We start from the raw sequence: 25,379 nt of genomic DNA, 5'->3' as shown, positions 1-25,379 counted from the left end.
AAATACATTTGATTTAGGCATGCTTTTCAAGGAAAAAAAATCTTTTACAAAATTACAAGGTAGAAAATATTTATTGAACATAAAAAAATGAACATGTTTTAATTTCCCAGCATTAAGTTGTTTTGGTTCCACCTCCTGGTGAATGTTAGGTCAAATTCTTATGTGGTTACTTTTTGGTTGGCCAACGATTTATGTAGTGCGCAACGTTACGGACGGAGCGGCCAGTCTATTTCCTTATTTTACAACGCCGTTATTAATTGTTCGTTTTTTTTCCCACTTATTCCACCGAACACCAAGTGTTTTTTTTTGCCATTTTCGAGCGAATAATTTCGGTTACCGAACAATCGGTGCATCACTAATTATCAGCTCATCTGTGATGAAGATGATGATGATGATGATGATGATGATGATGATTTTATTTTTTTTTAATTTTATTTAACCTTTATTTAACCAGGCAAGCAAATTAAGAACAAATTTTTTATTTACAAGTGCAGCCTAGGGGGGTAAGGGGAGGGAGCTAAGATGAATGATGATGATGAAGATGATGATGATGGTGATCAGTGATGATGATGATGATGATCAGCTCATCAGTGATGATGATGATGATGATGATGATGGTGATGATGATGATGATGTTCCCATAGTGACCGTGGTTCCTCCTTCCTGGTAACTTTTATATTTATAGATGACGCCACAGTTTCAGGTTCCAGCATTAAGATGATCCGTGTCCCTCCGTGACCTCAGAGCTCCGCTCTTCTTCTTCTTCTTCTGCTGCCTGTAATTAGGCGTCTGGTGGCGGCCGCTCCGCGCCGCTTCAGCCTCCGCTGTGGTTAACGGATCATGTGAGACGGAGCCTCCAGAGCTCCATCTGGGTCGGTGCCGCGGGCCGGAACCACGTGATGTTTCCACTCACACTGAACCACCATCTGCTGCTGGCTGGCGGCGCCGAGCCGAGGCCGAGCCGAGGCCACGCCGCCGCGGGCCGAGGGGGGGGATCACGGAGAGGCCGGCCTCCTCCTCCAGGCTGGATCAGAACCCGGCCGGCCTCCGAGTCCCAGGGAGCACTTCTGCTCCACATTAGGCCCCGCCCACTTCCTGCTTGTTGTGTTTACGCCCGTCGCCGCGGTCGCGTCTGTCGTCGTGACGACGGCCAGGGATCCAGCTGGCCCCCCCGCCGGGTCTGGGGCTGCAGGCTTGATCTGGTCGGGGGGTGTTGTGTAATCGGAGCTCTGCTCTCAGAGACTCCGTCATGGTCTCCGTGTTGCTATGAGCAGGAACTAGGGATGGGCGGTATGGACTAAAACATTTATCACGATAATTTCTGGCATTTATCCCGATAACGATAAAAATGACGATAAAAAAATACCAATTCAACTCCACCTTTGTAACTATAAATCTATCACCACATTCAGTCTTTGGAGCCAAAACACTGCTCTAAAAGATACTAAATACTAAACTACGCCAATTAAATTGAATTGATAAAAACCAATTAAATGAGTTACACCTGTACTGGAAAACTGGAATGACTCGGATCCTCCATGTTTGTTACACAAACCCGTATCAATGGGAATTTATCTTTCTTTCTTTCTTTCTTTCTTTCTTTCTTTCTTTCTTTCTTTCTTTCTTTCTTTCTTTCTTTCTTTCTTTCTTTCTTTCTTTCTTTCTTTCTTTCTTTCTTTCTTTCTTTCACCGATCAGGATTTTGAGGGCCGATCACCGATCTCGAAAACCAGTATCGGCCGATCCCGATTTTGCCGATCACAGCGTGAAATCCATTAATTGGTCAATATTGTTGTCTCATGTACACGACACTGACATTGTGTCACGTGTCATTTGTTGACGTTTTTTCCAGGATTCTGATTGGCTAGCATGACTTTATCTTCTTGTTACACTTCCCCCTGCAGGTTTGGCTGCTCATAGCACCTTAACAGCTATTTATGCGGGTTCGTGTAAACGAGGATATTTTTCAAAACGTAGAGGGGGAAATATCTGTTTTTGTAAATACATGTGTAAACGTGGCCTCAGAGACGATCCTCTGTCATGGTCTCCGTGTTGCCGGATCCGTGTTGCTATGAGCAGGAACAGGTCCTAACGGGTCTGAACAGGTCCAGACAGGCCCGCCGGTCCGGTGCCGGCGGCCCAGGAACCTGCCAGCTGCTCCTTGGAGTCGAGACGCCAACACAGATAAGAAGTTACTGACGCAGATAAACTACTTTTTTATCTCATTTAATCAGTCTGGAGCTCCAACACACCAGCTACCTGGTCGGGTCAGAACCAGGAGGAGCTGCGAAAAAGTAAAAAAGAAAGTAAAATAAAAAGTAAAATAAATAAGGACACAAAACTTAACATAAACACCCCAAAACACACACACTGCAAAATACGTAATTATAAACAGGTCCCAAAGTAAGTACCAATTACCAATCAAACTCTGACTCAAGACAATAATAGGAAAAATAAAGTAATAAAATAAAATACAGGACACACAAAACAACAACAACAAAAATAAATAAAAAAAATAAAATAAAATGAAATAAGATAAATAAATTAAAATAAACAGACATAAGAGGAACCCTAAAAAAAAAAATAGACATTGTTAGCATACTTCCCTAAAATTAAATCAAATTAAATTAATCTTCCAAGGATGCCAAAGAATTAACAAAAGAAAGAATAGGTTCCCAAATATAAGAAAACGTATCAGAGCAACCCCTAATACCGTATTTAATTTTCTCTAAATATAAAAAGGACATCAGGTCTTTCAACCAAGAATTGGGAGATGGAGATGATTATCGATTTCTGTCGACGAATCGTTGCAGCCCTAGTCCGGCGTTAGCGGTACCGCGAGGCCCCCCACCCCGCTGCACTGTAGAGGTGGGTGCAATTCATCGATGTGTCGATGCATCGCGATGCGTCACGTGACGATTTGGAATCGATTAATTAAAATCTTCTTTTTTTTTTTTTTTTTTTTTTTTTAAGTTTCCAGATTCCAGACTGAATAAGACCCCGTCCACACGTAGCCGGGTATTTTTAAAACCGAATATTTCCCCCCTCCGTTTATAAAAAAATTTGCATCCACGTTACATTGTTTTTAAAAAAAAACCCTTCCACACGTAACCGAAGATCTGCGTTTTCGACCACATTCAAAAGCATTTCAAACCTGTAGATAATCTGCGGCTCCCGGGGAAGCTGCACCTCCGCGGCTCTGCTTCCCCGGCAGGCGCGTCTCCTTCTCCCCCCCGTGTCCCGGTACGGCGTAGGGTAGGGCGTAGGGTGCGCGTCGCCGCGTACCCTACGGCGTAGCCTCTGTGTCGGTGTAACGCAGTAAGCGGTGGTCAAGACCAGAGACCATTTATTTAATAAATAGAGAACAGATGCTGGATCATCTGTAGTTCTGTAGTAAACAAAAGGCGCACGTCAGAGCAGATTTGTTGTTGTTTTGGCGCATAATGTGACGTTCGAAAACGCAAAACTCCGGTTGTCTCCGTCTACACGCATCTACATAAACGGAGTTTTCAAAAATCTTCACTTTGCCCGGAGTTTTTTTAAACCTTCGTTTATTTGCGTTTTCATGTGGATGACAGGTCAAAACGTAGGAAAATATCTCCGGTTTAGCAGATACTCGGCTACGTGTGGACGGGGTCTAAGCTGCTGAATCATTTCATTTTCAAGAATGCACATTTCTTATTGTTCACTTGAAATATGGCAGATATGTTTACACCAAGTACATATCTTGTTTACTTGAATTAATGAACTCATTAAATCCAGGGCTTGACCGTTTTCAGTGTTTTCCACCAATAGAGGGCGCTCTCATGCAAGTGCAGCTTTCCCTGGTCAAAGTTAAGTAAGTCAAAGAGCAAATGTTTACATAGTCATAAAATAAATTATTTTGTGTCTTTGAAAAATACATGTCAAATGTTCAAAAAACCTTATTTACTTAATGAGTGTTGTTAGAGGAACTGAGTTAATTGATTGGCTATTTATTTACAAATGTAGCCACAGATGAAGACAAAATCAATCTTGTATGGAAAAAAGCATTAAAAATCACAATAATCAAAGAATCGTGGCACCAATAATCGAATCGAATATCGTTATAGTCGAAGAATCGAAGAATGGAAGCTCCAATAATCGAATCGAATGGTGAGGTACCCTTGTTTGCACACCCCTACTGCACTGTGGGAAGTTTGCCGCGTGAGAGAGCAGCGACACGCTTCCTCATGGCTGTTTCCACGGCGATCATCACGCTCAGGCAGACGTGGCTGATGGGGAATGCGGCGCCGCGTTCTCAGACTCGTGAGAGCGACCCACCGGAGCAGAAGGACCAGAACCGGGCTCCCTGCCAGCTGCTGTCTGGTTCTGGTGCTGATCGGTCCGATCCACACATCAGTCTCACTTCACCAGCCGACCTGGAACGTGTTAGGAAGTTAGGATTCTGAACCTTGTTTTGTAAAGTTGTACTTTTTATTTTCTGAAACTGTCCACATGGATGTTTTGTAGTTAGAACTAGGGCTGGAGATCGATTCAAATGTCAAGAATCGATTCGATTCCGATTCTTAAGATTCCAAATCGATTATCAAGATTTGATTTGATTCGATTCCGATATTGATTTGGGTTAGTGTTATTAAAACTGTTTTTTCAGCTGTTGCATGAATTATATGACTGTAGTTCTGCAAAATATTACTACTAGTATTATATTGAGATTCAACAGCAAGTATTGCAGCTAATGATGCTGTAAGGACCAATCAGCTCCCAGAATGCTGATAGAACTGAAACAGAAACATCGTGGGTCAGAATTACCAAACAGATCCAGGGAGGAAACAGAGACGGATGAAATCGCTTTTATTTTTTCCCACATTCCGTTTTTATTTGTTCCATTTTCGGTCTATTTTGGTTTTTAATTTTTGAGAATTTGGTTTTTTGCTTTTTTTGCAAATGTAACCCCAAAACAGTATATAAAGTAATGAAATATAGACAATTTATGCAAGTATAACCTAACACTTTAATGTTTTCATACCTTTAAACATATTTAAAGGCAAAAACATGGCACCAGTTATTCTCGTGTCCAACAAAACATTCCTTTTTTGGGGATAAACAAAAAAATAACCAAGAGTTGTAATGTAATGATGGAAAAAAAAAAAAAAAATACATAAATAAATAAAAGAAAATTAAAAAAAAATCCCCCCCCAAAAAAAATAAAAATTAAAAATTGATCTTTAGACATATGAATCGGAATAGGAATTAATATGAGAATCGATTTAGAATTGGGAAATCGATTTTTTTCAACACAGGCCTATGCTCCGGTGCTGCTCCTCCTTCAGGGCCTCAGGAGGATTTCCTTTTTAGGTGCATGTTGACCAGGCTGTGTGCTGGGGAAGAGGGGGGGGTCCTGAAGCTGCCAGTCTGGCCCGGGGGGGGGGGGGGGGGGGGGTCCACCAGCTGGACTAAGAACATCACTCTCTTTGGTTCTGGTTCTCCCGTCTGGGCCTCACATCGATGTTGTTTTCTTTACTCCCAGTGTTTGTTGTTCTGGTTTTTTTATAACTCGTGACATTTTTCCCTCCTTCTTTCCTTCTTTCCTCTCCTGCTTTTTCTCCCCGTCCACTCGGATTCATAAATGTTTTCAAGACTTTTGAAAAGATCAGACTTAACCCGGGGAACTAATCCCTTTGCTCTGGTCGACAGACTGTAGTGGGCAGTAGACGTATAGATATAGATAGGTAATGTATAGTATATATGTATATATAGGCAATAGATTCCTTCAGCAGGAACTAGGGTTCTTGGTATAACCCGTTAGTTGGTCTTTTTTTTTTTGACAAATATTTTTATTGACTGTCCAATTACAGTACAAAGACACAAACAAAAAAAGGCACGTTAATACGTACAAATAGGCACTTAAAGATATTACAAATGTAGAGATTTAATTTTATTTTTATTTTACTGTTGTTGTAACTGATTCTCATCATGGCGTTTAGGGAAAAGAAAAACTTGTACAAACACAGATGGAAACACGTTGTGTACTTATAGAGCGCTCCCACTAGGAATGGGTGATATTTTACCGTTCACGATATACCGTCAAAAAAATTCCCCACGGTAAGAATTTGTATCTCACGGTAAAAACGATAAATTCCCGTTGATGACGTTTTTGTGTAACAAACATGGTGGAAGGCGGATCTGAGAGCGAGGAGCTCGATGTTAAACGAGGCTCCAGCTCCGTTATCTGGAACTGGTTTGGATTTATAAAGAGAGACGAGGAGCAAACATCATCTATTATGTGCAGAGTCTGCAAAAACAGAAGGAAATGGTTGTTACATTTTGATATAAAGTTTGACTATTACGAAAAAAAGTTGCAATAGTATCTAATTTGTGGCATGTTCCAACCACAGGTTAATTTGCACATTTTATTTATATTAGAAGAGGTCATCACTGATGGGATTTTATTTTCAGTTAACTTTTATTTATTTGTCCTGTTTCTTTATTTATCAGGTTGTATTTTTTTCTACTTTGTGATTTTATAAGCTAGGAAAACTTGAAGGACAAGGTACTTTTGCTGTTTGCACTGTTATCCCACTGTTTAAGCCAAACAGTTTGAATAAATGTTAAATCTGTTCTTACATTTCAAACTTGTTTCATTTGAGTCATTACAGTTTTGCAGTACAGGTGTACTAATTTAATTAATTATTTTTTTATAAATTCAATTTAATTGGTGTAGTTTAGTAGTATTTAGTATTCTTTTTGAGCAGTGATTTGGGGATAGATTTATAGTTAAAAAGGTGGAGTTGAATTGGTATTTTTTTTTATCACCATTTTTATCGTTATCGGGATAAATGCCAGAAATGATTGTGATAAAATGTTTTAGTTCATACCGCCCATCCCTAGCTCCCACCATCCAAAATGTGATCAGTGACCTTATTAGAAATAAACAAGAAGTTGCATATATAAAAATAAGAATACAAAATATATAATACAACAGTAGACTACAAAGCTGCAATAAAATCCTCCCCATCCAGAAATTGCATAAAAGAGCCCCAAATCTTCTCAAATGTGTTATATTTCCCTTTAACAACATATGTAAGTTTCTCTGAAGCAAGGCATTGCAGTTAAACCCTCAACCCAACTGTGCCTACTGGGTCTGGGAACAGATCTCCATGATTAGCTTCTAGAAGACAAAATACCACCATCTTCTTTCTGCTATCGTTCAAAGTACAGCTTGCAGGGAAACAACCAAAAATAAAAAGCTTGGGAAAAAGAGGAAGTTGTTTTTTGATGAACAGAGATATAATTGTAATAATATCTTTCCAAAATTCTTGAATGAGGGAACATTCCCAGAGGCAGTGAAACAAGCTAGCTTTCTGTAGGTTTTCTTTCCTTCTCAGGTGGTGTTTGTCTGCTACCGTCAGATGTTGTTAAACGGGGCGCTAACCTTTACCCTCGACACACGTCGGTGATAATGTTCAGCCAGATAACTTTATCTGGAGGTTGGTGCTTTACTGCCGCAGCGCCGCGTTCTGCTGAGTCGCTGAGCGTGTCTGTACTTGCTTCGTCTGAGCGCGTGCAGAAACCACAGTCCTGTCCTCCCACGCCCCCCTCAAGTCCTCCAGGAGCCCCGTGACGCCTGGCGCCGCCTCCTCGTCCCACGCCGCCCCGCTTCCTTTCATCCCGGCCTAATGGGGCCTCAGCAGCTGGTGGAGCTGAAACCGGGACTAGTAAAACTGAAACCAGGACTAGTAGACCTGAAACCAGGACTAGTAGACCTGAAAACAGGACTAGTAACTGAAACCAGGACTAGTAGAAACCAGGACTAGTAGAGCTGAAACCAGGACTAGTAGAGCTGAAACCAGGACTAGTAGAGCTGAAACCAGGACTAGTAACTGAAACCAGGACTAGTAACTGAAACCAGGACTAGTAGAGCTGAAAACAGGACTAGTAGAACTGAAAACAGGACTAGTAGAGCTGAAACCAGGACTAGTAACTGAAACCAGGACTAGTAACTGAAAACAGGACTAGTAGAGCTGAAACCAGGACTAGTAACTGAAACCAGGACTAGTAACTGAAACCAGGACTAGTACAACTGAAAACAGGACTAGTAGATCTGAAACTGGGACTAGTAGAACTGAAAACAGGACTAGTAGAACTGAAAACAGGACTAGTAGAACTGAAAACAGGACTAGTAGAACTGAAACCAGGACTAGTAGACCTGAAAACAGGACTAGTAGAACTGAAAACAGGACTAGTAACTGAAACCAGGACTAGTAGAAACCAGGACTAGTAGAACTGAAACCAGGACTAGTAGAAACCAGGACTAGTAGAACTGAAACCAGGACTAGTAGAAACCAGGACTAGTAGAATTGAAACCAGGACTAGTAGAGCTGAAACCAGGACTAGTAGAGTTGAAACCAGGACTAGTAGAACTGAAACCAGGACTAGTAGAGTTGAAACCAGGACTAGTAACTGAAACCAGGACTAGTAGAACTGAAACCAGGACTAGTAGAGCTGAAAACGGGACTAGTAGAACTGAAACCAGGACTAGTAGAACTCAACCAGGACTAGTAGAACTGAACCAGGACTAGTAGAACTGAAACCAGGACTAGTAGAGCTGAAACCAGGACTAGTAGAACTGAAACCAGGACTAGTAGAACTGAAAACAGGACTAGTAGACCTGAAACCAGGACTAGTAGAACTGAAACCAGGACTAGTAGAACTGAAAACAGGACTAGTAGAAACCAGGACTAGTAGACCTGAAACCAGGACTAGTAGACCTGAAACCAGGACTAGTAGATCTGAAACCAGGACTAGTAGACCTGAAACCAGGACTAGTAGACCTGAAACCAGGACTAGTAGACCTGAAACCAGGACTAGTAGAACTGAAACCAGGACTAGTAGAACTGAAACCAGGACTAGTAGAACTGAAACCAGGACTAGTAGACCTGAAACCAGGACTAGTAACTGAAACCAGGACTAGTAGAACTGAAACCAGGACTAGTAGAACTGAAACCAGGACTAGTAGAACTGAAACCAGGACTAGTAGATCTGAAACCAGGACTAGTAGATCTGAAACCAGGACTAGTAACTAAAACCAGGACTAGTAGATCTGAAACCAGGACTAGTAACTGAAACCAGGACTAGTAGAGTTGAAACCAGGACTAGTAGAACTGAAACCGGGACTAGTAGACCTGAAACCAGGACTAGTAACTGAAACCAGGACTAGTAACTGAAACCAGGACTAGTAGAACTGAAACCAGGACTAGTAGAACTGAAACCAGGACTAGTAGAGCTGAAACCAGGACTAGTAGAACTGAAACCGGGACTAGTAGAACTGAAACCAGGACTAGTAGAACTGAAACCAGGACTAGTAGATCTGAAACTAGGACTAGTAGAACTGAACCAGGACTAGTAGAACTGAAACCGGGACTAGTAGAACTGAAACCAGGACTAGTACAACTGAAACCAGGACTAGTAGATCTGAAACCAGGACTAGTAGACCTGAAACCAGGACTAGTAGAACTGAAACCAGGACTAGTAACTAAAACCAGGACTAGTAGATCTGAAACCAGGACTAGTAACTGAAACCAGGACTAGTAGAGTTGAAACCAGGACTAGTAGACCTGAAACCAGGACTAGTAGACCTGAAACCGGGACTAGTAGAACTGAAACCGGGACTAGTAGACCTGAAACCAGGACTAGTAACTGAAACCAGGACTAGTAGAGTTGAAACCAGGACTATTAGATCTTAAACCAGGACTAGTAACTGAAACCAGGACTAGTAGAACTGAAACCAGGACTAGTAGAACTGAAACCAGGACTAGTAGATCTGAAACCAGGACTAGTAGATCTGAAACCGGGACTAGTAGAACTGAAACCGGGACTAGTAGAACTGAAACCGGGACTAGTAGACCTGAAACCAGGACTAGTAACTGAAACCAGGACTAGTAAATCTGAAACCAGGACTAGTAAATCTGAAACCAGGACTAGTAACTGAAACCAGGACTAGTAAAACTGAAACCAGGACTAGTAACTGAAACCAGGACTAGTAAAACTGAAACCAGGACTAGTAGAACTGAAACCAGGACTAGTAAATCTGAAACCAGGACTAGTAAATCTGAAACCAGGACTAGTAACTGAAACCAGGACTAGTAACTGAAACCAGGACTAGTAAATCTGAAACCAGGACTAGTAAATCTGAAACCAGGACTAGTAGAACTGAAAACAGGACTAGTAGAACTGAAACCAGGACTAGTAGACCTGAAACCAGGACTAGTAGAACTGAAACCAGGACTAGTAGACCTGAAACCAGGACTAGTAGACCTGAAATCAGGACTAGTAGAGCTGAAACCAGGACTAGTAACTGAAACCAGGACTAGTAGATCTGAAACCAGGACTAGTAACTGAAACCAGGACTAGTAGATCTGAAACCAGGACTAGTAACTGAAACCAAGACTAGTAAATCTGAAACCAGGACTAGTAACTGAAACCAGGACTAGTAAATCTGAAACCAGGACTAGTAACTGAAACCAGGACTAGTAAATCTGAAACCAGGACTAGTAACTGAAACCAGGACTAGTAGAACTGAAACCAGGACTAGTAGACCTGAAACCAGGACTAGTAGAACTGAAAACAGGACTAGTAACTGAAACCAGGACTAGTAGAACTGAAACCAGGACTAGTAGAACTGAAACCAGGACTAGTAGAACTGAAACCAGGACTAGTAACTGAAACCAGGACTAGTAGAACTGAAACCAGGACTAGTAACTGAAACCAGGACTAGTAAACCTGAAACTAGGACTAGTAACTGAAACCAGGACTAGTAAATCCTAAACCAGGACAGCTTCAGCTGCCTCCACCCAGCCTCAGTGGTGGTGGAGATGCTGCCGTAGATTCCTGGCACATCTGTGATTCACCACATCTCCTAAACTCTGACCCGGTTCACCCGCCGGGAACAGGAGGATTGTGGGAGACGGAGTCAGCAGGCCGTGGTCGGCGTGGTGCAGTCGTCTTCCTGCCCCCGGCTCACCGGAGTCTTTGTTCCAGCTCCCCGTTAATCACAGGAAGTGAGAGTTAGATCACCAGCAGTCATTTCCTCCCTGAAAGCAGAAGTGGTGGAGCTTTCAGAGCTCGTATCCCCCCCGGACCTCAGGACCTCAGGCTCAGAGCTGCAGGCACAGCAGAAGTGATCGTGCATGTGAGCAGCCGGGAACCTGCAGCCGGGTTCACGTCTACGACCCGTTAAAGCAAAAACTACGGCCCGCGGGCCACATCCGGCCCGCCAAAGCAATTGGGGTGGCCCACTTATGATCCCAGGAAAAAAAAAAAAAAAAAAATTACGTTTTTTATTTTTTTTTATTTTCCTATCATAAGATATCCGTACTTAAATGTTGGCATTCTAATTAAAATTGACCATAGTTATGAGCTATTTATAACTAATAGTGGCTAGTGATGCACCGAAAGGAAAATTTGTGGCCGAAACCGAAAATAATAATAAACACTTGGCCGAATACCGAACAATAACGAACATGGTTCTTCGCAGTTTTTCATTTATTTTGCAAATTTTTTCACCATTGCATAAATCAAATAAATTTGATTTAGGCATGCTTTTAAAAGAAAAAAATCTTTTACAAAATTACAAGGTAGAAAACATTTGTTGAACATAAAAAACTGAACATTTTTTAATTTCCCAGCATTTCTTAAATATTCCAACAGACATTATACCAGCAAAGAACAATAACTTTAAATAAATAAATTAGCAAAATACATTTTTTGGACATCTTTGAGCTTACGTTAGGCTTAACTGACTGAACATTGTAACATAGGCCTTAAAACAATAAAAATGCATTAAAGCGCTCAGGGTTTTTTATCATTTCAAATGATAAATCAAACTTGTAGCTGAAAGACTTTGCAGATGTGCCCCCTCTAGATATTTGAGCAGAACATTCATTTCAAACAGCCATTCTTGTATTATTCTGTGCCACTCTAAAATACTTCCACACTGCTGACATGTTTGCACCGCACCACTTCACTCCACGCTCTTCCACGTTTGATTTCATCATCTAAACGGACCTGTAATAGATTGATTTATGTTGTTTTGGTTCCACCTGCTGGTGAATGTTAGTAAAATTCTTATGTGGTTACTTTTTGGTTGGCCACCGATTTATGTTTGTGGTGCAACAGTTACGGAGCGGCCAGTCTATTTCCTTATATTAAAACGCCGTTATTAATTGTTCGTTTTTTTTCCCCACTTATTCCACCGAACACCGAAAGTGTTTTTTTGCCATTTTCGGCCAAACAATTTCGGTTACCGAACAATCGGTGCATCACTATTAGTGGCTCATCTTCACCCCCTCACACAATGGTATATTCTGACGTAACTTTTACCGTGACCGACTGGTGAGCTGACAGAAAAAGACAACAAAGGGGCACGGTGGCGCAGCTGGTAGTGCAGCCGTCTCACAGCAAGAAGGTCCTGGGTTCGATTCCCGCCGGGGGACGCTGTGGGTGCTGAAGTGCGTGTTAGTTCCCCCATGACTTCAGCGCCCAGACCCTGGGTGGGGTTGGGGAAAGGATCTTTCTGTGTGGAGTTTGCATGTTCTCCCCGTGTTCCCCTGGATAGCTAATGTGAGTTACCCTCACAAAAACATGCAACAGTCCTGGGCTATACATGCCCCCTCTGGCCAACCGGGGAACAGATAGCGTGGGGAGGATCCGGCCGGAATAACGTGATCCTTCCACGCGCTACGTCCGGCCGGAGAATCCCCACCCTGTCTGGTGAAAAGATGCGGCCTGCTCACTCCTCAGGTTAAGGAGGAGACCTGAGCTCAGTGCAGGAACTCCCGGGGTTGGTAGAGGGAGCAATGCCCAGGACTGTTACTTAGGTAGGAGCACTGGGTGATGAAATGGAGGAAAAAACCAGGATAAAAATATTAAAAAAAAAAAAAAAAAAAGAAGAAGACGACAAAATGCCGAAAGTTTTGGGGAAACGAAAAGATTCACAGTGCAGAGTTTTCAAACAGCAGTGGACAGGTGACTATTTTTTTTTTCAGTGCAAGGAAAAGGCAGTTTGTCTGATCTGCAAAGAAACGGTAGCAGTGTTCAAAGAATTTAACATTCGTCGACATTATGAAACCCGCCATGGAGAGCAGTGTGCTAGCCTGCAGGGCCAAGTGAGGAGAGACAAGGTGACAAAGCTAAAATGTGGATTAGCCCAACAGAGCACATTACTGCGTCAGATGCAGATGAACGTGGCGTCCGTCCACATCTACAGTCACCAGGCGGGATGAAGAAACGGGGGATAATGTACATTACCACCCAGCTGAAAGAGAAAGCTAAAGATTTTGTGTATTTTTCGTTGTCACTGGATGAGAGCAACGACATGCAGGACACAGCACAACTGTTCATTTTTATTCGGGGAGTAAATTCCAACTTTTAAGTTACCGAGGAGCTGGCAGTATTACAAAGTCTCGCAGATACAACAACAGGGGAGGATATTTTTGGTAAAGTTTGCCAAACAATGGAAGAGTTGGATGTGGACTGGTCTAAGCTGGCCAGCATCACAACGGACGGTGCTCCAAATATGACCGGCGCGTCGCGGGGGCTCGTCAGGGATTGCAGGGATTCTCACCCCTAACCCAGCAGGACCCAACAGAAGGGGTGTTGGTGCCAGCGTTGGTGAGACGGCGGTAGGGCTGTTCGATTTTGCCCAAAAATAAAATCTCGATTTTTTTTCTCTCAAAATCCGATTTTCGATTACGATTATTTTGTGAATTGACAAAAGGCAAAGAAATGATTTCAAATATACTGTTTTTTTATTGAACATTTGCCCCATTGGGCTTTAAGTGCAAACTTTGCTCTTATTAAACCAAAAATGAATGAATAAAGTGCAAAACTCTGTAAAATAAGTTGAAAAAAAGTTTTAAAAAATATAATAAAATATAAAGTTTTATCTCTGAAAAAAAAAAATCAGCAAATCAGCACTTGCAAACATACAGTAAGTTATATTTCCAATTAAATAAAACAAGACATTTTCTAATTAAACTAAACTGGGTCTTTGCATGCTAAATAATAATGCAACCCATGAAGGAGGAAGAGGTGTGTAATGTCAGTCATTACATTTGCTATTCACATTTGCAAGTTTTTTGCGAGGAACACGAGCCGGTCTACCGCGTTAGGCTTGAGGGATGCCCGGTGGCATGTTAGTATATCACCATGGTTCCAACGGCCCCTCCTACACTAAAGAGCCTCTCCCATGGGGCACTTGTCGCAGGTATTGAGAGGTATTTCCATCAATCATTAATATGGTATCAATCATTAATATGTGTGCAGACAAGGTAAAAAAAAAAAAAAAAAGTGAAAAATCGATTTTACGATTTTCACATTTTAACATCGTTCGAATTACATAATCGCGATTACGATTTAAAATCGATTAATCGAACAGCCCTAGACGGCGGGTATCGGACCGCCGTTTCAGCCCCTGCTCTCTTTCTCCTCCCCCGCTGGTCGTCATGGTTACGGCCTCTCAGCGTCTCTTTTTCTCCGTCGTTGTTTCACCTCTTTGTGTTTATGGAGTTTCCTCTGCCAAGATCCCAGCATGCATCTGGGGAGTTTACACCATGAACGAGCTGTAAATTAGTTGTTGATGATCTGGTGACGGTTTCTGCTGTGATGGGACCGCCGACGGGTCTGGTCTCCAGAACTCCTGAGGGTTCAGATGGGCCTGGCTCCGCTGTCCCTTGCTGGGAAGTGCAGGTGGTCCGGTTACAGGCTCTGACCCGGTTCGGTGTTGTTTCTGGCCCGCTCTCCCCGGCTGCAACACAGATCTCGGGTTTCCCAGGGATCCTGGTAACCGGCAGGTTCTCACAGCTTTCTGCCTTCAAAGGAAAGAAGGAGGCAAACAATTCCTAACGCGGCGACTAGGGATGGGCGGTATGGACTAAAAAATGTATCACGATAATTTCTGGCATTTATCCCGATAACGATAAAAATGACGATAAAAAAAATACCAATTCAACTCCAACTTTGTAACTATAAATCTATCACCACATTCAGTCTTTGGAGCCAAAACACTGCTCTAAAAGATACTAAATACTAAACTACACCAATTACATTGAATTAATAAAAACCAATTAAATGAGTTACACCTGTACTGCAAAACTGGAATGACTCAGATCCTCCATGTTTGTTACACAAACACGTATCAACGGGAATTTTTCTTTCTTTCTTTCTTTCTTTCTTTCTTTCTTTCTTTCTTTCTTTCTTTCTTTCTTTCTTTCTTTCTTTCTTTCTTTCTTTCTTTCTTTCTTTCTTTCTTTCTTTCTTTCTTTCTTTCTTTCTTTCTTTCTTTCTTTCTTTCTTTCTCTCTTTCTCTCTCTTCTTTCCTTCCCCGTACACGTACGTTGTGCGTGGATTTAACGCAGAACTAGGCGATATATCGAGATTTTAATATATATCGATATATTTTCAAACACGATATGGTACGAGACAATATCGTTTATATCGATTTAAAAAAAAAATATATATGAAAATGGTGCTAAAGAGAGAGGGAAAAAAAGAAAACCCACCTAACTTAACAATTATCATGATATTTCTTCATCAAACTGACTTTTATTGTTCTTTTAAATGTAATGTTTGATTTGCATTCTTTGGCTTCTGTATCCAGATTGTTCCATAAACTGATACCTTTTAAAGAAACACAACATTCCATTAATCTGGTCCGGAATTTTTTTTTTTTTTTTTTTTTTTTTTTTAAAGATCTCTGTTCCTTTTAAGTTATACTTATTTTCTCTTTTTTCAAATTTTTTCTGTATATTGATATTGTTACGTCACAGTAAACTGACATTTGCATTAGTGATGCACCGATTGTTCGGTAACGGAAATTGTTCGGCCGAAAATGGCAAAAAAAAACTTTCGGTGTTCGGTGGAATAAGTGGGAAAAAAAACGAACAATTAATAACGGCGTTGTAATATAAGGAAATATACTGGCCGCTCCGTCCCGTCACGTTGCGCACTACATAAATCGTTGGCAAACCAAAAACTAACCCCATAAGAATTTTACCAACATTCACCAGGAGGTGGAACCAAAACAACATAATGCTGGGAAATTAAAATGTTTTAATTTTTTTATGTTCAATAAATATTTTCTACCTTCTAATTTTGTAAAAGATTTTTTTCTTTGAAAAGCATGCCTAAATCAAATTTATTTGATTTATGTAATGGTGAAAAAATTGGCAAAATAAATGAAAAAGGGCAAAGAACCATTTCGGTATTGTTCGGTATTCGGCCAAGTGTTTATTATTATTTTCGGTTCCGGTTTCGGCCACAAATTTTCATTTCGGTGCATCACTAATTTACAGTGACGTAACTGACGTGGCTCCCCTTAGCACCCAAGCTGTGGAAAAACAAACCGGTTCTCAGCTGGTTCCCAAGTTGGAGGAGTTGTGAACCAGAACCAGCCCTGGAACCGGTTTGATGGAAAAGGGGTACCAGACTCCTGCTCCGAATGATTCAGTTCATTTAAAATCAACCAGAAGCTGCATGTGAATACATTTGGCATCAAAATCATCCGTCTGAAGACACACCAGCACATCTTCAGGGTCCAGATCCAGACCTGCAGGTCCTCTACAGACCACTAGGGTCCAGATCCAGACCTGCAGGTCCTCTACAGACCACTAGGGTCCAGATCCAGACCTGCAGGTCCTCTACAGACCACTAGGGTCCAGATCCAGACCTGCAGGTCCTCTACAGACCACTAGGGTCCAGATCCAGACCTGCAGGTCCTCTACAGACCACTAGGGTCCAGATCCAGACCTGCAGGTCCTCTACAGACCACTAGGGTCCAGATCCAGACCTGCAGGTCCTCTACAGACCTCCCCCCCTCTGGAGCCGGGGCAGGCCCAGATTCTCCAACCATGACTGAGCACTTCTGCAGACGTCCCAGAGCCTGGAACAGGAAGGGGCGGAGCCTGTTGCTTCTCATTTCCTCTGCCACAGGAAGTGCATTCCTCAGCGATCAGACGGTAGTAAGAAGTAACCGAGTTCCCGGCAGCAGGTGTGTGTGTGTGTGTGTGTGTGTGTGTGTGTGTGTGTGTGTGTGTGTGTGTGTGTGTGTGTGTGTGTGTGTGTGTGTGTGTGTGTGTGTGTGTGTGTGTGTGTGTGTGTGTGTGTGTGTGTGTGTGTGTGTGTGTGTGTGTGTGTGTGTGTGTGTGTGTGTGTGTGTGTGTGTGTGTGTGTGTAAACACAGATCAAGAACAGACCTTATGAAAGCATTTCCTCCTCGTATCGGGGCCTGAGATGGTTCCTGGTTTCAGCTGCTGCTTCAGTTTAACTTTTAATAAAAGTCTGATTTATGTTTCTTCACACTTTAAAAGACAAAAGCATAACATAAACACACAACTATGATTTTATTTTGTGTCGATGGTTTACCGGGTTGGATAACTTCCCGGTCTGAACCTGGAAGTGAAGAAAGTTCCAGTTCCTCTGCCGACCACCAGGGTCTGGGTCCAGGTTAAAACCGCAAGTCTGAGCCGCTCGGTGGTTCAGCAGCTTAAGGCCCAATCCCAATTCAACTTCACTCGCCCTTCTTTTCTTCCCTAACCCCTAAAAAAGAAGGGGGAGATTTTAGGGCACTTGAAATCTAGGGCCCAGGTGCCTGTCCCAATTCTCCTACTTCTCCTACTAGCTGTTTTAATTTCAGCTGTAGCGCTGTTAATATGGCACTTTATTAAGTTTTAATATTTTTTCAGGCTCAAAAGTAACCTTTAATATCCGCAACCTGGGCTCATTTTATCCAAATAACGCCTGTTAAGAAATTTGACTCGACGTTTTCGGAGATGAGAAGAGCCGCCGCCCCTGGGGCGCAGCAGCAGCTCACGGCCGGAGTACAGATGTGTCCGCCGGGTCAAGCTGCTCCGTCGTCCCGGGAGAGAAACCTGCAGCTCCATTGAGAATTACGCTGGCTGAAATAAATCATTTAGGAAGATGTTGGTTTAATAGATTAAATCTAACAGTTGTAGCTACGCCTGTTAAGAAATTTGCTCTGAAATTTCGAGATTTCTGTCTGCCGGTTCCGGAGTTTGGGTCCGCGTTAAATCAACAGAGCCTACGGCGTAGGGTACGGCGTACGGCTCGCGTCGCCGCGTACATCGACGTAGACCTTACGGCGTAGGTTACGTAACCTACGCCGTAAGCTCTGCGGAACCATAAATCCCTTTATTCTGGCGTGATCTTCGGCAACTTTATCTGAAAGTGTGTAAATTACCCAGATAACAGCTGGATTACTTTGTGGTTTCTGAAAACTATTATATCAGAAACATCCAAAACAAATCTGACGAGTCACAGGATTATTTCTCTCTATTTCTCACAAAAAAGTGCTTGCTCCCTTGGTCACAATCTGAGACGACTCTGCCTGTTTTTCGGTCAGCGAGTCAAATCGACGCAGAGCCTACGGCGTAGTTTACATAGCATTCTGGGAAATTTTCATAGCCCCTCGCTCGCGAAGTCAGCATGTGAAAACCCTTGATGTGAAGGGGATATTTTCAGCCCCTAGCCCTCGTTATGCCCCCTCCCCCTTGGTGAAAAGAGGAGTTGGGACACCACTACCTTCACGGGAACGCGCAAAATTTAGGGGAAGTGAAGAAAACGAGGGCGAGGGGGTCAATTGGGACGCAGCTTAAACAAGCGCCTCATATACTGATGCTACAGTCCTCCTGCAGCGGTCGCAGGTTCGAATCCCAGCCTGCGCACCTTTGCTGCCTGTCATCCCCATTCTCTCTCTACCCCCTTCCTGTCTGCAACTTGAATAAAGGGCAACTAGAGCGCAAATAAATCTTGCTAGGTCGGTCAAAACTGTCTTCTCTCCCGTCCACTTCCACTGTAAAAACCGGGTTTTACATCACTTTCTTTCTAATTATTGTACCAAAGAAAATCAACAGCCACTAGATAAAAATAAAAAGTACTTGAGGTACCATGTAGTGAGTTTAAAAAAACTGAGGTTTTCGGTAAAAACTAGATCTTTTGATGAGTTTAGCTAATTTAGCTGATAGCATGGTGGAAGGTGCGGCCGTCCACGTAACTTTAACGTAGTTTACGGTTGGTTCTGGTATTAAATGTATTCCTGTGATTCTCACTGGGTAGCGGGTGTCACTTTTACCACTTTTACCACTGCTTAACCATCTTAAGATAAATAAATAAAAGCTTTCGTGGTTGTAGCTATGGGTTGTAGCTGCTGCCGAGCTGACTTTGTTTTGGAAGTATGGATCGGATTTCTGCCAGTTTGGGAATAAAAACACGCTGAACCCTCACGACACCACAAGTGTTACTTTTACTAATATAAAGTCTAAAAAAAGAATCCAGTGATTTAAATGTTGATACAAGATAGGGCTGGGCGATATGGACCAAAAGTCATATCTCGATTTTTCTAGCTGAATGGCGATACTCGATATATATCCATATTTTTTCTGTGCCATAATTGGGGTTTCCCCCAAAGCATTATAGCATAGCATCTCTGTTAGCATCTCTGTTAGCATCTCTGTTAGCTTCATTTTTTTCTGAGGCAAACCCTTAAAAAAACAGTCAGTTTTAATACAAAGCCTCGTGCCAAATGTCACACAGGTTCCTTTATTAACAGAGGTCTGCACAATATCAACATGTATAAAACAAATGAAATAAAAATAAACTGCCTGCATATATAGAATAAAAATGCTTCTTGAATAAAATAAAACAAATATCCCTTTCCTGCATAACAATTAAATTAAAATACACTGTGCAATTAATACAATGTTACGGAGCCCCTAAAGGGACACGGATTTTTTTTTTTTATATAATGAGTTTTAAGCGTGCGCGTGAAACCTTTATGCGCTCGCGTAAAACCTTTAAGTGAGCACGTAAAGTTGTTCACGTGAGCACGTAAAACGGGAGTATTGCTGGAACAGGAGACCATCCAGTGGCGCCCTGCTCTGTTTATGAATGGAAATGACATTACAGGATTTAGCTGAGCTATATTTTAACCTGGGACTCCATTATAAGGACATTACCACTTTGCTTGCAAGTAAACAACTTTACGTGCTCACTTAAAGGTTTTACGCGCGCGCGTAAAACTCATTATATAAAAAAAAAAAACTCATTATAAAAAAAAAAAATCTGTGTCCCTTTAGGGCCTCCGTACAATGTAGACAGTAACAGGCAGACTTTTCCACTGAGGTTGACAGTTGTGCAAATAACAAAACATTTGTGCAAATCTCAAATAAAACATTCAAGTCAATTTGTCACAAAATAAGCTATATAAAAAAAAATCGATATATATTAAAATCTCGATATATCGCCCAGCCCTAATACAAAATAAAGTAAAAACTACTTTTTCCATTGATTGAGAGAGACGGCTGTTTGGTCCAACCGGATAAACCGGATGTAGCAGCGGAGGAGGATGTTTCTGATTGGTCAGTCAGAGACCAATCAGAAGGCTGACCAAGGGTCAATTATATATCTTTATATACAAATTTGTTCTTAACGAGGGATGTGTGCTTTTGATTGACAGCTGACTGCAGCCAATGGCTTGTTGTCATCACTTTAGCTACTTGGTGCTGCCTTGATTTCTGAGCTGTGAATAAAAACCTAAATATTCCTTCTTATTTTGAAAACCACCTGGATTGTTGTGCTGAAGGTTGGACTGGGAGGTTCTGGGCTGGTTTCAGTTGGGCTGGGCTAGTGCTGGGCGGTATACCGGTTCATACCGAATACCGGTGTTTATTTTTCTTATGATATTAATTTTTCATATACCGTAATACCGGTGAGTATGTACAGTAGCTACACAACGTTGGGAACGTAGCTCCGCTGGACACTGTTTGTGAGGGGACTGTTTAGCAGCAGTGATGCACCGATTGTTCAGTAACCGAAATTGTTCGGCCGAAAATGGCAAAAAAACACTTTGGGTGTTCGGTGGAATAAGTGGGAAAAAAAACGAACAATTAATAACGGCGTTGTAAAATAAGGAAATACACTGGCCGCTCCGTAACGGTTGCACCACAAACAACCAAAAAGTAACCACATAAGAATTTTACCAACATTCACCAGGAGGTGGAACCAAAACAACATAATGCTGGGAATTAAAAAATGTCCAGTTTTTTATGTTCAATAAATATTTTCTACCTTGTAATTTTGCAAAAGATTTTTTTCTTTTGAAAAGCATGCCTAAATCAAATATATATACCGTATTTTCTGGACTATAAGCCGCTACTTTTTTCATAGGTTTTCAACCATGCAGCTTATACAAAGGTGCAGCTATTCTGTGGATTTTTCTTCCACCACTCGGGCGCTCTAACCGGAATTAGAATAAAAACTAAGACAAAATAAATGCAAAAGAAGAATAAGCTACTTCTTCTTTAGCAGATAGAAGTAGAAGCAGATTTCAAACAGATAAATAGATACATAAATACTGGTTATTTTCTCTCGGTTCTGTCCCGTTTTAATCAGCAAAGTTGCTGCCGTGTTAAAAGACACTGTTAGGAAAGATCTATTTAGGTACAAACATGTACATCATTTACAGTTCAAAATCATTCTACATGTAGTAAATATCTAATCTAACAACAGAAATATCTGCGGCTTGCATAGAGCGGATGCGGCTTATAGTCCAGAAAATACGGTATATATATATATATATATATATATATATATATTTATCTGCTTTATTATAAGTGCCGCCACCTCATTGTAAAGGGCATCATTTTGTGAGGCCATGCAAACCTGTGTTTATACTAGTGTGGACATTAATGTTTTTCTACAATATTTCCTCCTCATGACAGTAAAATAGGCCATTCTAAGCCAATTTATTGCAGCAATTCCTTTCCAAATCATTAGAAAATGTGGTTAACACCCATTTGTGCATATAATTTTGAAAAATACCGTGATATAAACTTTTGGTCATACCGCCCAGAACTAGCTGGGAGGTTCTGGTCTGGTCTCCGTCTCCGCCCGAGCGGGTTCCCTCACGTTGATCCGACTCCCTGACGTTTGGTTCTGTTTTCCTTTGCTCTGGCAGGAAAAGGGAAGAGGACGAGGTCTGGTGAGGAACGCTGAGCTGGAGGAGCAGGACGCTCAGAACCTGGAGATCGTGGCCTTCTGCAGGGACGTGGCCGAGTAAGACCCCCGCCCTGGACCTGGACCTGGACCTGGTCTAGCTGCTGGTTTCTGTGGTTCTGGTCCTGATTAGGGCTGCAACTAACCACTATTTTAATAGTCGACTCTTGAAACAATTAGTCGACTAATCGGATATTTAGTCATTTTTTTTAAATTTAGTATGAGGTTGCTTTAATTATGTGGCAAACGATAATAAACACAAGAAAGATGCACTAGATCAGGGGTCGGCAACCCAACATGTTTTAGATCCATATTGGACCAGAAACACAAAAAACAAATATGTCTGGAGCCGCAAAAAAATGAAAAGTCTTGTATAAGCCTTAGAATGAAGGCAACACATGCTGCATGTATCTATATTAGTTATAACTGGGGGGATATTTATTTTTCATTAAGCACTTGGAGAAAAAAGTGGAAATGTCGAGAAAAAAGTGTAAATGTCAAGATTAATGTTGAAGTACAATCTTGAGACAAAAGTCGAAATGTCGAGAAAAAAGTCGAAATGTCGAGATTAAATAGGAAAGGAAAGAAGAAAAAAAGAGAAAAAAGGAAGAAGAAAAAATGAAGAAAAAGAAAGAAGAAAAAAAGGAGGAAAAAGGAGAAAAAAAGAAGAAAAAAAGGAAAAAAAAGGTCAAACATTTTTGAAAAAGCTCCAGGAGCCACTAGAGCGGCGCTAAAGGGCCGCATGCGGCTCTGGAGCCGCGGGTTGCCGACCCCTGCACTAGATGCACTAGAGCCCTGCTATAGCCGGACTTCTTTCTTCATCCTGCTCCCGCAAAACTCTGAGAATTCATGCCCGCACGTCGCACAATAATAGAGATGCATTGATTTAGTGTCTTCCTCCGTCCCGCAAGAAAAATTCCCAGAGAAATCTATCTGATTTAATTATAACATGATCATTGTGGAGTTTGATGGATAATTGACAGTTTACTGGCACCTGACTGAAAGTTAGATGCAAATCCATCATTGTCATCACACAAGCTTTGTCGCCTTTCGCGCAGCATCAATTATGATTAAGGTTATAGCAACGAGAGTAGCTGTGAGTGGCTCAAATAATTCTAATAGATAACATGAAATAAACAAAGTTAACGAATGAAACAAATTAATTTAACAAATGAAAATAGGCTTAATATCTTACCAAGGCGAGTCCGTTTCGTTCAGCACTCCGACGTGCTTTCTCTTCAAATGCGTTACCGACGTGCTCCTGTGAAAAGCAACGTCGGCTTTGCAAACCTTGCAAGTCGTCTTTTTATTTGCCGTATCGAGGCTAAAACGCTCCCAAACTTTTGAAGTTTTATTACCCGACGCTATCGTGCTGCGCGACTCTGCAGAGATTGTATTGGTGAGACGCCTCACTCCGTTGGAAAAACACGTCTGGCGACAATTGTCGACAATGGAATTCATTGTCAACAATTTTGATTATCGATTTTTGTCGACAACGTCGACGAATCGTTGCAGCCCCAGTCTTGATGTGGTTCTGGTCCTGATGTGGTTCTGGTCCTGATTAGGGGTGGGTATTGGGAAGGACCTCACGATACGATACGCATCACGATACTTGAGCCACGATACGATACAAATTGCGATATCCCGATTATGCGATATATCGCGATATTCTACATAGTTCACCGAAAAATTTAAAAATGCATAACACATCTTAAAATCCAAGTTGTATATATGTACATCAGATGATATTGATAATGCATTGGACAGACTGAGTCAAAACAATGTAATTCAAACTTTCCATTTTAATATGCAACATATTTGCATGAAAAAACACACTGAAAAGTGCAGTGTGTGCATTATTCTTAGATACAAAATACTCAAAATAAAATGCAGTGTCACCCACACTGAAATCACAAAATAAAGTGCAGCTAGGGATGGGCAAAAATATTGATACGGCAATATATCGCGATACATACATTGAATATCGATATCGTATCGGGAGACTATGTTTCGCGATATATTGCCGTATCAATATTTTTGCCCACCCCTAGTCTTGATGTGGTTCTGGTCTTGATGTGGTTCTGGTCCTGATGTGGTTCTGGTCCTGATGTGGTTCTGGTCCTGATGTGGTTCTGGTCCTGATGTGGTTCTGGTCCTGATGTGGTTCTGGTCCTGATGTGGTTCTGGTCCTGATGTGGTTCTGGTCCTGATGTGGTTCTCGTCTTCAGGCTGCGCTCCACCTTCCCCCACGACGACATCTCCACCAACCCGGGCTTCGTCCTGAGTCCCGTCATCCCCCAGAGGGACGGAGGGGGAGACAGCAGCAGCTCCGTCAAGGTCTCCATCGAGATCTCCGACTCCCAGCAGCCGGTGACCTTCACCTGCGACGGTGAGTCCTGGTCCTGGCTGGTCCTGACTAGTCCTGACTGGTCCTGGCTGGTCCTAACTGGTCCTGACTGGTCCTGGCTGGTCCTGACTGGTCCTGACTGGTCCTGACTAGTCCTGACTGGTCCTGGCTGGTCCTAACTGGTCCTGACTGGTCCTGACTGGTCCTGACTGGTCCTGACTAGACGACTGTAGCTTAAACCTGCCGACTGTAAACAGTAGGGGTGGGTATTGCCAAGGACCTCACGATACAATACACATCACGATACCTGAGTCACGATACGATACGATATTGCGATATCCAAATTTTGCGATATATTACGATATATAAAGTTTGCTGAAAACTGTAAAAAGCTTTATGGATTTTAAAATCCGAGTTGCACGTTCATCAGATTATAGTGACAATTCATGGGACAAACTGAGTCAAAACAATGTTTTATTATAACTATACAAGCTAAAGTTACAACATATTTGTATGTTTTTCATATTATTTACATCATATGAAATTAACATTAAATTTAGTATGAGGTTGCTTTAAATATGTGGCAAATAATAATAAACACAAGAAAGATGGGTACTTCAATGAAAAATAGATATTTTACTCAACTTTTCCGCTGTTCATACAAAAAGTAAATAAAATGTCCTAAATCTAAAACCAAGGACGGGCACAGTGATCAGTCAGTATAGATATAAATCCATAAATAAATAAACCTCTGTCCATTATTTTTCATTTTTTAAGGACAGGCAATTGTGTTATATAAAAAATAAATTATAAAATGAAATAAAACGTGAAATAAAACCTGAGCTCAGTGCAGGGCCCTCCCGGGGTTGGTAGAGAGGAGCACTGGGTGATATATTGGGAAAAAGTCGGGATGAAAAATATAAAAAAAAATTAAAAAAATAAAACGATATTCAAATTTTGAATATCGATATTGAATCAGCTGGAAA

At 41.7% G+C, this 25,379-nt stretch overlaps 1 protein-coding gene across 1 annotated transcript in view; it reads left to right on the top strand.

The window, feature by feature from the left end:
* pik3c2a (phosphatidylinositol-4-phosphate 3-kinase, catalytic subunit type 2 alpha) overlaps positions 1-25,379 on the top strand; it is a 96,220-nt gene that overhangs the window by 11,304 nt on the left and 59,537 nt on the right. Inside the window, 2 exon segments of the mRNA XM_061720824.1 lie at positions 22,009-22,106; positions 24,275-24,435. Coding sequence (XP_061576808.1) covers positions 22,009-22,106; positions 24,275-24,435 — 259 coding nt within the window.

This window comes from Cololabis saira, chromosome 5 (assembly GCF_033807715.1).
Source record: "Cololabis saira isolate AMF1-May2022 chromosome 5, fColSai1.1, whole genome shotgun sequence".
Classification (NCBI taxonomy): Eukaryota; Metazoa; Chordata; class Actinopteri; order Beloniformes; family Belonidae; genus Cololabis; species Cololabis saira.
Note: the sequence above shows the minus strand (reverse complement) of the source record. Positions and strands in the feature narration are given on the sequence as shown.